The 17848-nt window shown below is 46.1% G+C and overlaps 1 protein-coding gene across 10 annotated transcripts in view; it reads left to right on the top strand.

Annotated features, from left to right (window-relative positions):
• Nucleotides 1-16279, top strand: part of LOC144492402 (ETS-related transcription factor Elf-2-like) — a 108067-nt gene extending 91788 nt beyond the window's left edge. For 6 of the 10 annotated variants that reach the window (XM_078210469.1, XM_078210442.1, XM_078210459.1 and 3 more), the window contains 2 exons: nucleotides 2040-2411; nucleotides 13074-16273. In XM_078210469.1, the coding sequence (XP_078066595.1) occupies nucleotides 2040-2411; nucleotides 13074-13713 (1012 nt within the window). In that variant the 3' untranslated portion in view covers nucleotides 13714-16273. Of the gene's footprint in view, nucleotides 1-2039; nucleotides 2412-13073 lie in introns of all 10 variants that reach the window. The other 4 variants (XM_078210481.1, XM_078210449.1, XM_078210420.1 and 1 more) reach the window with 2 other exon arrangements.
• Nucleotides 16280-17848: the final 1569 nt, after the last annotated feature.

Raw genomic sequence — 17848 nt, 5'->3', positions numbered from 1 at the left:
AGTGGTTAGCACTGCTGCCTCACAGCGCCAGGGACCTGGGTTTGAGCCCTGGTTTGGGTCACTGTCTGTGGAGAACAAAGAACAATACAGCACAGGAACAGGCCCTTCGGCCCTCCAAGCCCGCGCCGCTCCCCGGTCCAGGATTGAATCCTGAATCCAGGATCCCCGCCCAATTTTCCAGCCTATCTACATCCTAATATCCTATCCACCGAGCTGTCCCTCACAGCTACGATGCTTTGTTCATCACAACCTCTTAACTCACCCCCACCCCCCCATTCCAGACCATGTGATCTCCAGGGAGAGGCGAAAACCCAGAGTGAAAACCCCAGGGCCAATATGGGGAAAAAAAAATCTGGGAAATTCCTCTCCGACCCCCTGAGGCGATCGAAACGAGTCCAGGAGATCACACTGGCCCTGATCAGAAAATGCTTCCCAACCCTATTCATTTCCACTTCTACTTTACGAACACCATCTGAATTCCCTGCCCCCAAGACAGGTTCCCAACTATCCGCAGTCTCGCTCTGTACTGGCACCAGCAAGATGATCATAGAATGAAGCCTTGAAACGAGAAACAAAGAACAAAGAGAGTTTGCACATTTTCCCTGTTTCTGCGTGGGTTTCCTCCGGATGCTCTGGCTTCCTTCCACAGTCCAAAGATGTGCGGGTTAGTTGGATTGGCCATGCTAAATTGCCCCTTAGTGTCAGGGAGACTAGCTAGGGTAAATGCATGGGGTTATGGGGATGGAGCTTGGGTGGGATTGTGGTCGGTGCAGACTCGATGGGCCGACTGGCCTCCTTCTGCACTGTAGGATTCTATGGTTCCATGAATACACCTGGTGAACCCACTAAAACAAGTTATAAACCCATTGCCGTTATTGAATCCCTGCAGTGCAGCCTGTTCTGTGTTTCCATTTCAACATTGACACATTTAATAGGCTGGGAGGTGCATTGGGTTGTCCTGCGGTTCTGCCAGACACTATATATTCATACGTTTGTGCTTTTTTTTATCTCTGAAGTGTGTGCAGCATCTGGGGCTGTAAAGTTGAGTTTTAACAGTAAAATGTCTGTGCCACTGGTGGAACATCTTTCTGCAAGGACAGAAGTTATTTATTATATTTCCAGGACTATGTGCTTGCTACGCAAGAAACAAATCCTGGTTTCCGACTTTGTCAGTCGCAGTTTGTGCTACTGCAAGATCAAACCTGTTTAAGTTGATGCATTCGTTCTTCTCACTAGTAAACCCCAATTTATCACACGATTGTAGATCCTTAATGCATAGGGTGTGTACTCCCAAGCAGTGGAAAGCTTGGTGGGCTAAGGAGCATCTTCCTGAAGTCATTGTTACGAAGGAGGGAGGGAGGGAGGGGGGGGGGGGGGGGCGCTCCTCTGCTGCCTATGATTATAAAGCAAGTGGTTGGAAATTAGCAGGTACTGAACAATGACCCAGGGCATTGAAAGCGACTTAACAGTAGATGGTTCAAGTCAATCTCCCAGGATCGAATCTCATTTTCCTCCCGCGGGTCTCAAGTATTGGCATTGGCCATTGGGATCACAAATGAAGCATAAGAATGTGTGAAGTTGCTTTACTGCATCCACTTTAAGCTCTGTAAAATACCCAGTGATAATATGCTGGATTCCAGATATCTTCCAGATATTTCTGGCAGAATATTGGAGCGGCCAATGTGCAGGTTGACAAATGTCATTCATGCCCTTGTAACTGGAGCTTTAACAAAAGCAGGAGAATATGTCTGTGTGTCTTTCAAGATTTGGTGTCAAGTTTTGTTTTTGCTGGGAAGAGCGGGAGGATTTGCTCCAGTGTCCTGGCCCGTATTTATCCCTCTACTGAGATCACCAAAACAGGTTCTGTATAGATATCATTATGTTGCTGTTTGCTGTGGCTAAATTGGCCGTCGCATTTCTACATTACTAAAGTGACTACACTTCAGAAGTACTTCATTTGCTGTAAAGCACTTCAGGCTATTCTGAGGTGTTGACAGGCGCTGTCTAAATGCAGAACCTTGCTTTTGTTCTTTCTTTAGGTATTATTACCAAAGAGGGATCCTGGCCAAGGTGGAGGGGCAGCGCTTGGTCTACCAATTCAAAGAGATGCCCAAAAACCTAGTCATTATTGACGAAGACAAAACGGATTCTATTGGGGGGTCGTATCCGTCTACAATACGGACAGATGCAGTTGGCAGCTTGTCTGGGATAACGTCTCCATCTGTGCAAAACATCGCCTCTTCCATTACGCCGAAAATTATGATACCTCCACGCAACTCACGGAACGCAGCGCAGAGTGTGGTGAAGATCGGCAGGGCTGCGACAGTGAAGGTCTCATCGGCTGGCCATGGTGGAGTCCTCCCTCAGGTGCCTACAACATCCATCCCAGTGGTAACCACGACGGTTCCAAGGTGAGTGGATTCTATGGAAAAATGTTACGATTATTGTCTGTGTGAGTACTGCAAGCTTTTGTAGATGCCAAACCAGAGACTGGGCTGCAGAGTGGGATATCTTTTCACTTGTATTTAAAAAGATTCCCTACCTTTTAATTAATTCCACCAAACAGAAATATGAGATGAACCTTGTTGAATTGTTGCTGAATTAATCGCCAGCCTTCCCTCCCTTAACCCCCACTTCCTATAATCTCTCTGACTCATATTTCAGTTCCTCGAGCGTGCTATCTCTTGTGGCCACTCTGCCCTTGTGGCCTTTGAGCACTGACAGTCCAGTTGGTATCATAAGAACATAAGAACATAAGAAATAGGAGCAGGAGTAGGCCATCTAGCCCCTCGAGCCTGCCCCGCCATTCAATAAGATCATGGCTGATCTGACGTGGATCAGTACCACTTACCCGCCTGATCCCCATAACCCTTAATTCCCTTACCGATCAGGAATCCATCCATCCGCGCTTTAAACATATTCAGCGAGGTAGCCTCCACCACCTCAGTGGGCAGAGAATTCCAGAGATTCACCACCCTCTGGGAGAAGAAGTTCCTCCTCAACTCTGTCTTAAACCGACCCCCCTTTATTTTGAGGCTGTGTCCTCTAGTTTTAACTTCCTTACTAAGTGGAAAGAATCTCTCCGCCTCCACCCTATCCAGCCCCCGCATTATCTTATAAGTCTCCATAAGATCCCCCCTCATCCTTCTAAACTCCAACGAGTACAAACCCAATCTCCTCAGCCTCTCCTCATAATCCAAACCCCTCATCTCCGGTATCAACCTGGTGAACCTTCTCTGCACTCCCTCCAATGCCAATATATCCTTCCTCATATAAGGGGACCAATACTGCACACAGTATTCCAGCTGCGGCCTCACCAATGCCCTGTACAGGTGCATCAAGACATCCCTGCTTTTATATTCTATCCCCCTCGCAATATAGGCCAACGTCCCATTTGCCTTCTTGATCACCTGTTGTACCTGCAGACTGGGCTTTTGCGTCTCATGCACAAGGACCCCCAGGTCCCTTTGCACGGTAGCATGTTTTAATTTGTTTCCATTGAGATAGTAATCCCATTTGTTATTATTTCCTCCAAAGTGTATAACCTCGCATTTCTCAACGTTATACTCCATTTGCCATATCCTCGCCCACTCACTCAGCCTGTCCAAATCTCTCTGCAGATCTTCTCCGTCCTCCACACGATTCACTTTTCCACTTATCTTTGTGTCGTCTGCAAACTTCGTTACCCTACACTCCGTCCCCTCCTCCAGATCATCTATATAAATGGTAAACAGTTGCGGCCCAAGTACCGATCCCTGCGGCACGCCACTAGTTACCTTCCTCCAACCGGAAAAACACCCATTTATTCCGACTCTTTGCTTCCTGTCGGATAGCCAGTCCCCAATCCACTTTAACACACTACCCCCAACTCCGTGTGCCCTAATCTTCTTCAGCAGCCTTTTACGGGGCACCTTATCAAACGCCTTTTGGAAATCCAAAAACACCGCATCCACCGGTTCTCCTCCATCAACCGCCCTAGTCACATCTTCATAAAAATCCAACATGTTCGTCAAGCACGACTTTCCCCTCATGAATCCATGCTGCGTCTGATTGATCGAACCATTTCTATCCAGATGCCCTGCTATCTCCTCTTTAATAATGGATTCCAGCATTTTCCCTACTACAGACGTTAAGCTGACCGGCCTATAGTTACCCGCCTTTTGTCTCCTTCCTTTTTTAAACAGCGGCGTAACATTAGCCGTTTTCCAATCAACCGGCACTACCCCAGAATGCAACGAGTTTTGATAAATAATCACTAACGCATCCACTATTACCTCTGACATTTCTTTCAATACCCTGGGATGCATTCCATCCGGACCCGGGGACTTGTCCACCTTCAGTCCCATTAGTCTACCCAGCACTGCCTCTCTGGTAACATTAATTGTATTAAGTATTTCTCCTGCTGCCAACCCTCTATCGTTAATATTTGGCAAACTATTTGTGTCCTCCACCGTGAAGACCGACACAAAAAACTTATTTAAAGACTCAGCCATATCCTCATTTCCCACTATTAACTCCCCCCTCTCGTCCTCCAAGGGTCCAACATTCACTCTAGCCACTCTATTCCTTTTTATATATTTATAAAAACTATCCACTGGTTTAGCTGTCAGCCACCAGATCTGACTGTTCCTCATCAGCAGTTGTGGGACCTCACTATCTGTTGCCAGAATCGCGCTCACTGCAGTTCAGTTTGGTTTATTTTATTTATTATTATCACAAGTAGGCTTACATTAACACTGCAATGAAGTTACTGTGAAAATCCCCGAGTCGCCACACTCTGGCGCCTGTTCGGGTGCACTGAGGGTGAATTTAACATGGCCAATGCGCCTAACCAGCACATCTTTTGGACTGTGGGAGGAAACTGGAGCACCCGGAGGAAACCCATGCAGACACGGGGAGAATGGGACGGACAGTGACCCAATCTGGGTCCCTGGCGCTGTGAAGGTCATCCCAGAGAAGTAAGCCTGGCTCCTGTCTCCAATACCACCAGTCTCCTCAAACCCCACTCTGCTGCCCTGATCATCCTGGCCTTCACAGTAAGAAGTTTAACAACACCAGGTTAAAGTCCAACAGGTTTATTTGGTAGCAAAAGCCACACAAGCTTTCGGAACTGCAAGCCCCTTCACAGGTTCAATAACCACATGGACACCATTGTCATGGATTTTGGAACGATTTGTTAGACTCCCTCTGCCACCGGCTCACACACAGCCACCCTCACCCTGAACTCATCGCTCTCTGGTTTCTCTCTCGTCTCCCATTGCCCTCTCGTCAAGCTCACCTTGATCATTAGACCCATTTGCAACTCCATTAACCTGCTATTCACCCAACCTCCCTGCTAACTGAGATTGGGAACGCTTCCTCCTCATCAGCTACTCTCTTTCTGAAAGTATGGTCATCACATCCCCTCAAAAAGCTACCCATGATTCTCAAACTCTGGCCACCCCGCCCTCTCCAATTCCCAAGAGGCCTTTCCCCTCTCATTGAAAGTTGACAACACAGGAGGCCATTCAGCCCATAGTGTCCATGCTGGCTAGCTATCCAGCCTGATCACACTTTACGATTTGTAGTCCATTACATTGTAGGTTAGGGCGGCATGGTGGCACAGTGGTTAGCACTGCTGCCTCACAGTGCCAGGGACCCAGGTTTGATTCTCGGCTTGGGTTACTGTTTGTGCGGAGTCTGTACGTTCTCCCCGTGTCTGCGTGGGTTTCCTCTGAGTGCTCCAGTTTCCTCCCACAGTCTGAAAGATGTGTGGGTTAGATGCATTGGCCATGCTAAATTGCCCCTTTATGTCCTGGGATGCATAGGTTAGAGGATTAGCAGGGTAAATATGTGAGGTTACGGGATAGGACCTGGGTGGGATTGTTGTCGGTACAGGCTTGATGGGCGGCCAAATGGCCTCCTTCTGCACTGTTGGGATTCTAAAAATCAAAAAGTGAGTGAAGATTGGTTCCTGGTCTCCAACTTCAGCAACTGGCTGCTTGGAGTTCAATGAGGTTCCTTGGGGCTGCTACTTCACTGAGGTTAGAACCAACCCGATCAGTTTACTGGAACATTTCTCAACTCTGCTTAGCCGTAGGCCAGAACAGTTGGTGCTTGTGGATTTATATTACCTGTGTTGCATTGTTTTCTTGCCCCTTTCCGAACATATGGCATTGCTACAGGTTAAAGTTCCTCAAAATCCTGCTATCCTTGATGAGGTTAGGACCGGTTTTCTGATTTCTGGCATGCTATTTAATGTCCGTGTAGCTATTGTACAGTTCGGCTCCAACTAGACTGCAGGACCAAAAGGAAACTGCCCAAGTTGCACACATGCAACCAAAATCTTTTCATTTAGTGGGGGAAACATAATGCAGCCACCTCCTGCCCCTTGCCAAAGTTGCACTTTTGGGCAAAATAGTTTTGCTTCTTTAGTAGCAGACGTGCTTTGCAGGAGATATTTGCCAGTGTCAAAGTTATCTCTGATACTGCCACCTAGTGTTATAATCCTGTCACATGTCCAAAGGTGCAGGCAAAATATTTGAGTATCAAACGTCTAGAGCAGTGGTTCCCAAACATTTTTCACTGGGCTGCACTTTCGGAATAAAAATTTGCTCGCGCCACACCGAATTTTTTATTGATAAGAAATACATTAGAAACAAAAAAGAAACAACTCCTCCTAGCAGTGCTTGATTCATAACATAAAACACAACTACTTTATAATATGATCATGGGACATCCTGAAAGTATAAAACAATGCTTGTTTAAACCATGTTTAAATGTTTCTTTGATTGTCCTTGAATCTTCCCGCCACACTTGCCATCCTCTCTCGCCGCACCAGTGTGGCGTGCCACTGGTCTAGACTGAGGAACACTAACACAAGAACTAGTGAATTACAGAAGAGAATTGAACTGCATTTATTTTCTTTGGAATTGAGCAGTTAACCGCGATGTATGGCGTTCATAGAATCCCTACAGTGCAGAAGGAAGCCATTCGGCCCATCGAGCCTGCACCGACCATAATTTCACCCAGGGCCTATTCCCGTAACCCCACATATTGACCCTGCTAATCCCCCTGACACTAAGGTGCAATTTAGCACGGCCAATCAACCTAACCCGCACATCTTTGGACTGTGGGAGGAAACCAGAGCACCCGGAGGAAACCCATGCAGACACGGGGAGAATGTGCAAACTCCACACAGACGGTGACCCGAGGCCAGAATTGAACCCGGGTCCCTGGCGCTGTGAGGCAGCAGTGCTAACCACTGTGCTGCCCCGTTGCCTGATATTTGACCTGCGATTTAGAAGGGTTTTTAAAAAAGTTTATTTATTAATGTCACAATGGCTTACATTAACAATGAAGTTACTGTGAAAGTCCCCGAGTCGCCACACTCTGGTGCCTGTTCGGGTACACTGAGGGGCAATTTAGCACGGCCAATGAACCTAACCAGCACATCTTTCAGACTGTGGGAGGAAACCGGAGCACCCAGAGGAAACCCACACAGACACGGGGAGAACGTGCAGACTCAGCACAGACAATAACCCAAGCCTGGAATTGAACCCGGGTCCCTGACGCTGAGAGGCAGCAGTGCTAACCACTGTGCTATCGTACCGATTGTACGTGGCGCTCTCACCCAAATGAGCTGTATATGATTGCAGTCCCCATTCTCAGAAGCTGCGAATAGTGCATCATTCAGGGGAGAGATTGGGCCTGAGCCACAGGCCAGTGGTAGAGATCAAGGGGAAGGGAAGGGAGGCAGAAGTGTGATGAGAATAAAGATGTGAATGTGACTGCAACAGGTCGATGAAAATGGAAAGCGCGCACAAGGTTTGTAGTGTATTTTCTGGACCAAATTTTTGACACGTGGAACTATATATTTTGCACATTTAAATTCTCAATGACTATTGTTCTGAAAAAGCAGTGTCATTTGGATTAAATCAAGGTCATTTTCAAGAGGTAATTGCTAGGTGGCATGTTTTGTTCGTAAATGTCCCAGTGTAAATGCAGTTCCAATAGCTTGGGAGGGCACGGAGGTTAAAGTATTAAAAGTAAGGTTTAGGAATGAGCATGGGGAAATATTTTACTTTTTTATTAATTCATGGGAATTGGGCGTTGCTGGCTGGCCAACATTTGTTGCCCGAGGGCAGTTGAGGGTCAACCACATTGCTGTGGTTCTGGAGTCACATGTAGGCCAGACCAGGTAAGGACGGCAGATTTCCTTCCCTAAAGGACGTTAGCACACCAGATGGGTTTTTTCCAACAATCGACAATGATTTCATGGTCATCAGTAGATTCTTAATTCCAGATATTTTTTATTGAATTCAAATTCAACCATCTGCTGTGGTGGTATTCGAACCCAGGTCCCCCAGAACATTAGCTGAGTTTCTGGATTAATGGTCTAGCGATAATACCACTAGGCCATCGCCTCCCCACTTGTTTCTGATTCTGAATTTTCTCGGATGGGATGCATTCGACCTGTGCCATTTTTCATTGCTATGAAGAAGCTGTCATTTCAGCGCTGATCCCCTTGCTCTTCCTGATTCACGGATGTTCTAACTGAGCGGGTAAGACAGGAAGGGCCGTGGTCAATGGTATTTGCAGGTGACATTGAGCTATGTGGGAGGGGATGATGAGAACAAGTGGAGAACTGGAGAAAAAGGCTGGAATACAGGGGCATAAAGATCAGTCGACCAAAGACCCAAAATGCAGACTTGCATGTGGACCCAACATATGAGCTTGGGGTGTAAAGGGTTCCTGGTGAAGGCCTGGAGGAAGTGACAGCCTTCAAATAGCTGGGGGTCTGTGGTGGCAGAAGATGGAAGAATGGGAATGGAGATTAAGCAATGCATTAGCTCTGGTTGGAGTAGTTGGAAGAAGTGCTGCGGTGATAGAAAAGTACCGCTGAAATGCCAAGAAAGTGCCTAAAGGGATAGTTGTGAAGACTGGCTTTGTTTAAGAGCAGAAACTAGGTCAACAACTAGATCCTAATGAGATGTGGTTGCTGCGCTGGATGTGTGGGGCAAAGAGAAAGGACAAAATCTGGAAACAGCACATCGGGCTTGGGGGGGGGGGGGGGGTTGTGATATATTTAAAGTGGTTTCATCTCTGCTGGTGTAACGTGACCTGTAGTGGCACAAGCAGAGGGATTTGCGGGGTTTTCCATCTGGGACCTGGAACAAGCAACATCTCAATAAACCTGCATCGTGTTTAACTTTAACCCACACGTGTGGCACCTCATTACTTTTCTCTTTGCTAAAATGCCTGGTTCGGGTCACTGTCTGTGTGGAGTTTGCACATTCTCCTCGTGTCTGCGTGGGTTTCCTCCGGGTGCTCCGGTTTCCTCCCACAGTCCAAAGATGTGCAGGTTAGGTTGATTGGCCAGGTTAAAAATTGCCCCTTAGTGTCCTGAGATGCGTAGGTTAGAGGGATTAGCGGGTAAAATATGTGGGGGGAGGGCCTGGGTGGGATTGTGGTCGGTGCAGACTCGATGGGCCGAATGGCCTCCTTCTGCACTGTAGGGATTCTATGATTCTATGATACTTAACAGTGGCAGTGAAGATCGTGGGAATATCGAAGGAAGTAGCTGGGAAGAGATTGAATTGGTATGGTCATCCATTGTGGAGTGAGCCAGGACGTGTTTTTCACTCAGAGGGTGATGGGAATCTGGGATGCACTGCTTGGGAATGTCGTGGAGGCTGGAAAACTTAAAACCTTCAAAAAATATATTTGGACAAACACTTGAAATATAATATTTGAGGATAGGGGACGAGTGCAGCAAAACGGGATTAGTGGTAGATATTGTTGGTGCAGACTCAATAGGCCAAAGGACTATTTCTGCACTGCATGATTCTGAGGCGAGTGATAGAGATGGACTGCCAGGAAGAAGGAGAAAGGGAGGGCCTAAGACCCAATGGAAGGATGCAGTGGTGGAATACTTCAATGCAGTGGACTGGGTGATGGTCAGGAAAAGATGGAGAAGGATGTCAAACCAACTTTGTGGTGACTCGAAGCTGAAAGAAGATACTAGAGTGTCACAAGGAGGATTCTGAAGCTGTTGGGTTGGATCTTATTAGTGTGAGCATGGTTATCACGCAATGTTGTAATGTCTCGCCACTGCGGATAGTAGAATTTGAATCCAATAAAAATCTCTGGAATTAAGAATCTACTGATGACTGTGAAACCATTGTCGATTGTTGGAAAAAATCCATCTGGTTCACTAATGTCCTTTAGGGATGGAAATCTGCTGTCCTTACCTGGTCTGGCCTACATGCGACTCCAGAGCCACAGCAGTGTGGTCGACTCTCAACTCCAAGGGCAACTAGGGATGGGCAATAAATGCTGGCCAGCCAGCGACACCCATGTCCCATGAATTAATTTTTTTTTAAAAATGTCAGGACTTCAGTAATTCATTTCCCCCTTGTCCTTTGTTTTGTAGTGCATGTTTTGTGTGAGGGGTAAAGGAATAGCCTGGTGAATAGAAATGTGCGAACATGTTGTGTTTGTGCTTTACTGCTTTGTGGGATGGTGGACCTGCTTTCATTGGGAATCTGCAGTGAGCATTGTAAATCAAGCTCTGCGCAGAGAACTGAGCGAGCCAGATTTTCCAGCTGTATTGGATAAATTGTCCTAGCAATACCTGGGCATAGTTCTGGAAGGTCATGGTGGATAAGGAAACTGGGGGGAAAAAAAGCGAGTCATAGAATCATAGAGGTTTACAGCATGGAAACAGGCCCTTCGGCTCAGCTTGTCCATGCCGCCCTTTTTTTACCACCAAGCTAGTCCTAATTGCCTGCGTTTGGCCCATCTTACCCATGTAACTGTTTAAAAGCTTTTTAAAAAACAAAATACCGCCTCTTATACTACCTCTGGCAGCTCGTTCCAGACACTCGCCACTTGTGTGAAACAAATGCCCCTCTGGACCCTTTTCATTCTCGCCCCTCTCACCGTAAACCTATGCCCTCTAGTTTTAGACTTCCCTACCTTTGGGAAAAGATATTGACTATCTAGCTGATCTATGCCCCTCATTATTTTATAGACCTCTATAAGATCACCCCAAGCCTCCTACGCTTCAAGGGAAAAAGTCCCAGTCTATCCAGCGTCTCCTTGTAACTCAAACCATCAAGTCCCAGTAGCATCCTAGTAGATCTTTTCTGCACTCTTTCTAGTTTAATGATACCTTTTCTATAATAGGGTGACCAGAACTGTACACAGTATTCCAAGTGTGGCCTTACTAATGTCTTGTACAACTTCAACAAGACATCCCAACTCCTGTATTCAATGTTCTGACCAATGAAACCAAGCATGCTGAATATCTTCTTCACCACTCTGTCCATCTGTGACTGACTCCATTTTCCAGGAGCTATGAACCTGTACCCCTAGATCTCTTTGTTCTATAACTCTCCCCACTGCCCTACCATTAACTGAGTAAGTTCTGGCCTGGTTCGATCTACCAAAATGCATCACCTCGCATTTATCTAAATTAAACTCCATCTGCCATTTATCAGCCCAATTGATCAAGATCCCATTGCAATCCTAGATAACCTTCGTCACTGTCCACTACGCCATCAATCTTGGTGTCACCTGCAAACTTTACTAACCATGCCTCCTATATTTGCATCCAAATCATTAATATAAATGACAAATAACAATGGACCCAGCACCAATCCCTGAGGCACACCGCTGGTCACAGGCCTCCAGTTTGAAAAACAACCCTCTACAACCACCCTCTGGCTTCTGTCATCAAGCCAATTTTGTATCCAATCGGCTACCTCACCCTGGATCCCGTTAGATTTAACTTTATGCAACAACCTACCATGCGCTACCTTGTCAAAGGCCTTGCTAAAGTCCATATAGACAACATCAATTGCACTGCCCTTGTCTACCTCCTTGGTTACCCCTTCAAAAAACTCAACCAAGTAAGTATCAGGTTTTATAGTTAAACCCCAATAAACCTGCTTAATGGCCCCTTCCTGAAGCTAAAGGTAATGAAACAATGGTCAGGTCTGAATGCTACGGTTATGGTGTGCTGCCCTGTCGTCCCAGAGTGATCATCAAGTTCCCTCTCCGATTGGCTGGCAGTGCCCATGTGGAGCACACTTACTGCCAATTGATTCAAGGCTGCAGTTTATTATCAGCTGCAACTCCTTTCAGTGGCAAACTCTTGTGTCGATGGTTGAATTATTCAGTAAAGATAACATTTTGTTACATCCAAGTTGATTTGCAGATTAAACTCTTTACTAATTAAACATACCATTTAAATTTTGACTCCTAATTAGGCACTTGGAACTGATTATACTCGTTTTGGATTTATCAAAGCCTGTTTTCAATTACTGGAGGAGGGATTAACATTGGGACTACCCTGCTCCCAGTTATCTACACAAACTAGTTTTGAAATGGTGTTACAGAAAGTATTCCATAAGTTTGCATTACAGATCTTAAAAATGTTTAGAAGCCCTTCCATTTGATAGTAAGCATAGGTCATATTCACTACATCTTTGCTCTTATCCAATGGCTTCCCTCAGCCTAGGTTCAATCCACCATATGCAGTGGTTAGCATTGCTGCCGCACAGCGCGCCAGGGACCCTGGGTTCAATTCTGGCGTTGGTTAACTGTCTGGGTAGAATTTGCACGTTCTCCCTCCCGTGCCTGCGTGGGTTTCCTCCGGGTGCTCTGGTTTCCTCCCATACACCAAAACTGTTCAGGTCGGATGGATTGGCCATGCTAAATTGCCCCTTGGTGTCCCAAGATGTGCAGGTTAGGAGAATTAGCAGGGTGGACGCATGGGGTTACAGGGATAGGATGGGGGTGGGCCTGGGTAAGTCGGAGAGTCAGTGCAGGCATAATGGGCCGAATGGCCTCCTTCGGCACTGTAGGGATTCTATGATTTTGCAGCACAATTGATGCATTTATGAACTTGGAGAAAGGAAACTGTCATTTACAACCCACAGTTGACATTGATATTGTAGCCATTGCATGTAAGTATCAATGCTGTCTTTTTTAAAAAAACAGACGCTGTTGGAAGAGCAATGCATAGTGTTAGCGAAGTCTAAAAATAGTTGGATGTTTTTAATTTGTTCTTTCTATTTCTCCGGCAGCAGCAGAACAGTTCATGTTGCAATGCAAGTGCCTGTTGTAATGTCCTCTTCAGGCCAACAGTTTTCTACGGTGGCTGTCCAGTCAATGAACCCAGTTTCAACAGTAATAACCAGCGCAAACACAACCATCTCTACCCCAAAGGTTCTTATCCAAACTATCCCGGCAATGGTGCCTGCCGCCACGGTAGAGAATGGGGACAAAATCACGATGCAGCCGGGGAAAATCATCACCATCCCCGCAACCCAGATCACCCAGTGTCACTTACAGACAAAGACAGGCTTGGCTACAACCGGTAGTATTAACATCGTCGGAACGCAGGCAGCTATTCGAGCTCTCTCTCCCATGTCCATAGCAGGAGGGACGCCCGTAATGAGACTGGCGATGCCTGCCCAGCAAGCGACCAGCCACAGCTCTGCTCGGGTCATTACTGCCGTCATCAAAGGGGCAGAGGTCAAGCAGGACGGCGTGACTACAAAGGTGGCAGCAGATCTCCATCATCTACCTGTGATTAAGGAGGAGCGTTCAGTGGAGGGTAGCAAGACGGTGACTCGCTGGGTGGTTGTCAGCGCACCCTCAGCCATCGCCCTCCCTTTGACAGTGAAAACAGACGCAGAAGCCACAGTGACTGGTGAAAAATAATAGTGCAGCTTGTTTGAGAGACAAAAGGTTGTCAGATGAGACTTTTGATAAGGAATGTTTCCAGCAGGTATCAAAACTATTTTTCCACCCCATGCTTCACAGTGGGATTTGAGCCACATCATCAAATGCTGACAAAGATGCTCTTTGAATAGGAACAAATGAGATATCAATGAATTCATATGCAATTAAACGCATATTGACCCAACAAAAAGGGACCACGTGTTTCAATTCACTACATCTTAAAGTCTACACTAAGAATTTCTGGAAACACTAATATTTCAATGACTGGGTTTGGAATGTTCCTCTGAAAGTTGCATAGGTTTTAAGGCACCAGTGCTGTCAAGAATTTGCGACCTGCTCCCAACTTCGTTGTAGGTCTGGGCTACTCATTGTAGCTGAGGTCTTGAGCTAAAATGTGACCTGGTCTTTTGCTTTATTACAAATGAGATCATTCAGAAAAGAAATTACAGCCCCTGTAATGTTTTCGACAGAAGACCATAGGTCTTTCTACCCAATCCTTCTAATCTCCCATCCGTCTCCAGGTACTGTACCCAAAGAGGGCGTTGGTGACCATGGACTCCCATTGGATTGGTCCATGGATGACTTGCCATTGCCTTCTGCAGTGAGGTTGATCAGGAAACTCTTCCGCTCTTTACCACCTGTAATTAGATGTATGGAAAGGATTTCCAGGTTGACGATGTCCATGTTATGCACACACCTTCCTTCCATGGATCTATCCGTGTAAAATTGAATAACCCTATATCTCGCATACTAACTTGAATTCATCCTTTTTTAAAAAAAAAGACCTGCTGTGTCTATCATTCTTTGAAACCAAATTAAAGTTTTCCAATTTTCCTTGTCTTTCCCATGACGTTTTATATTGGACCCCCGCGTTTTTAAATCCTTCCGATGTAAGTTTTCCACATCCGTCAAGATCCTCACCAGCTTTCCTTAAGTACACCTTAAATTAGGAGTCTGCCTCCCAGCTCTCTACCCCGAAATGATAAAAAAGAATTTTTTTTCAAATCAAACCAAAAAGCTGAAGTGCAGTTTTTATTTGCAGAATGACTCATGTACCTGTTGCAGAATCACCACTCGTTTGGCACGTCTTGATAGTCCATCAGCATGTGTGACTAGCCAGGAAACTTACAATCCTGAAGTTTGTTGGACTGGTTTATTTGCAAGAAAATTGCCGATGATGCTGCCTCTCTTAAAACTAGATGCTGTCTGTTGCATTTCAAATGTGTTCCAACCTTTGCTTAAATAACACTGTGTGCACGCAGTACTTTTATTTATACTGGTGCTAAGTGAATTCTCTTTAAACAGAAAAAGAATGGAATGTGGATTAAGATGAAATAGAAGTTGCGGCTTTTATTTGGAGCGAAGGGTATGAAGGTGTATTTTCAGGATTTGTATAATTACAGTTAGTGCGCAATGTTAAATGACAGCTTGAGTTTTTTTCCATTTTTAAAAAAAAAGGAAATAAGCTATGTAAGAACTAGCTTTTTTGTTTAAAGCTCTTTTTAATCTTACACATAAAACCACAGTATTGTTATGGAGTAACCTGTTATTTTATGGTAGTTAGAGCCAGCCAGATACATGGTTTGTGGTCAAGTTAAGTGACAGACCTTTGGCTATAACCTTTTTTTTTTATATAATGCCTGTGTCACTTTGCCTTGATGTATGTATAAACATTCGCTTTTTTAAAAAGAAATTGCCACTTCAAGGTCGTGTTCAGCCTAGCTTTGTGCAATGAGCTGGGTTTTTTTTTATCGGGTCGTTCTCAACCTGCCGACTTCAGTTAAAGAGGAAGTCTCGCCATTAGAACCCAACGTTTTTGAGAAGGAAACTTGTTACAAGAAATTATAATTAACATCCTTTTTGTTCCATCCATCCATTAAAAAAAAATCAATTTCTGTTTACAGTGATGGTGAACTCTGTTGCATTTGACGGGGGATATTACGGTATTGGCTAGTTCAATTATTTAGCCTGGCCACGAAGACTTGGCGGGTACCACACATGGTTAATTGCCAGAGCAAAGTTAAGTTAATGTTTCGCCATTGCACTTCAGTACGAACCTGGTAACCAGCCCCCTCGTACCCTGGTATCATTGGATTTCATCAGTAGGCACTGTTCAGTAGTATTTAAACCGGAAACAAATGGACCAAAACAAGATGTTAAACCCTTCAGAACCCCCTGCTTTTTAAAACTGGATTCTGGTATTGAAACTCCCTCCTTGATGATTGATTAGGGAGATTACCAGTGTTCTGACTGAAAATGTTTGTACAGTTTCAACATTTGAAGTATATTCTATTTTGTTGTACTCTTGTTTCAAAGTGTATTCGAGTAGATTTTACCAAAATATAACGGTGAATCCTGTTTTGATTGTGTTTTGGTAAAGAAATACAAAGTATATCTAGTGTCTACGTATCTTCTTTAAAGTCAACTTGCGACAGATGGAAAGAAAATGTTTTGTAACTTATGTCCCAAAACCAGCAAACTACAAGTGCACCCCATCCACTTTTTAGAAATGGAAAACTGAAAATAAAGTTTGCTTTGAACAGTTTTCTCAAGAGTATGCAACAGAAATTAACTAGGAGGAGTTTTGATTACTTTTAAAGATGGTTAAGCTCCATAGTGTATCATGCTGGACAATTAATAGTTAGATTACACTCATATCACTACACGTGGTTCTTGAAGTTTGCAGGCATTGTTTGTCCTGAAGGAATTCTTGTCAAAACAGCTTAAAATGGCTGCTTCTGTGAACGTTCTGCTGAAGTTGCAAATTGGAAGATTTTATTTACGAGAAAGAAAAGGCATGACACGATATTAGCAAATTCAAATGTTTCTTCTATTCATCATAAGTCAGTGTGTGTATCAAAGCAGCACAGCCATTCAGTGCTCTAGAACTTACTCTTCCCTTGCCGCATGTATTTTACTCAATGGGCCTGACTTTACCATTTTGAGTCTAATCCGGGCGTCAAATAGATCCGCGCCTGGAATCCTCTTTCCAGCGCGCCCATACGTGTTTTGCCGGCTCCGGTCCGATTCACGCTGTGGGCGGGGCTTAGCGCTGGCGGACCGATCGGAGCTCTGAACTGCGCTTGCGCAGTTCGAAAAAAATCTGACAGCGCGCCCGGGCGCGAAAGAAAAAAAAAGCAGAAAGTGGAGAGAGCGGCTCTCTGACGATCATCCTCTGGTTGGGGGCGGGGGGGACCCAGATCATCCATTGGTTGGTGGGGGGGGTTGGGAGGGACCCAGATCATCCTCTGGTCGGGGGGGGGGGTTCCACTGCCAGTCTGCAGCCGATCGGTGGGGAGGGTGGGGGCAGGGGGTTCCGCTGCCACTCTGCGGGCAATCCCTCCTCCCCACCGGAGGAACGAATCCCTCCTGCCGGAGTGGACGTGCGGCCATGCCATCCCACAAAACAGTCAGGATGAAGCGATTCCTCGCTAAGAAGATGAAGCAGAATCGGCCGATTCCACAGTGGATCCGCATGAAAACCGGCTACAAGATCAGTACAAGCCCAAGAGGAGACACTGGAGAAGGACCAAGCTGGGCCTGTAAAGGGATTCACCATCACTGGTATACTACCAGCCACAGCCATCTCTCCCGCTCTCTTGCCCCCGCAGGGAAGAGTAACCTGTGGCTGGTAGTGTACCAGTGATGGTGTATCCCTTCACAGGCCCAGCTTGGTCCTTCTCCAGTGTCTCCTCTTGGACTTGTACTGATCTTGTAGCCGGTTTTCATGCGGATCCACTGTGGAATCGGCCGGTTCTGCTTCATCTTGGCGAGGAATCGCCAAGGTTTTGTGGGATGGCATGGCCGCACGTCCACTCCGGCAGGAGGGATTCGTTCCTCCGGTGGGGAGGAGGAATCGCCCACAGAGTGGCGGCGGACCCCCCTGCCCCATCCCTCCCCACCGATCGGCCGCAGATTGGCAGCGGACCTCCCCCCAACCAGAGGATGATCTGGGTCCCTCCCACCACCCCGACCAGAGGATGATCTGGCCCCCCCCCCCCCACAACCAGAGGATAATCTGGGTCCCCCCCCCAGAGGAGGAGCTGGGTCAGAGAGCCGTTGCATGCTCTGACTCCGCTCTTTGGAGGCTGCAGCGACGACTTCAGACTTTTAT

This window comes from Mustelus asterias, chromosome 1, assembly GCF_964213995.1.
Source record: "Mustelus asterias chromosome 1, sMusAst1.hap1.1, whole genome shotgun sequence".
Taxonomy (NCBI): domain Eukaryota; kingdom Metazoa; phylum Chordata; class Chondrichthyes; order Carcharhiniformes; family Triakidae; genus Mustelus; species Mustelus asterias.
This window is presented reverse-complemented; position numbering and strand designations above follow the sequence as displayed.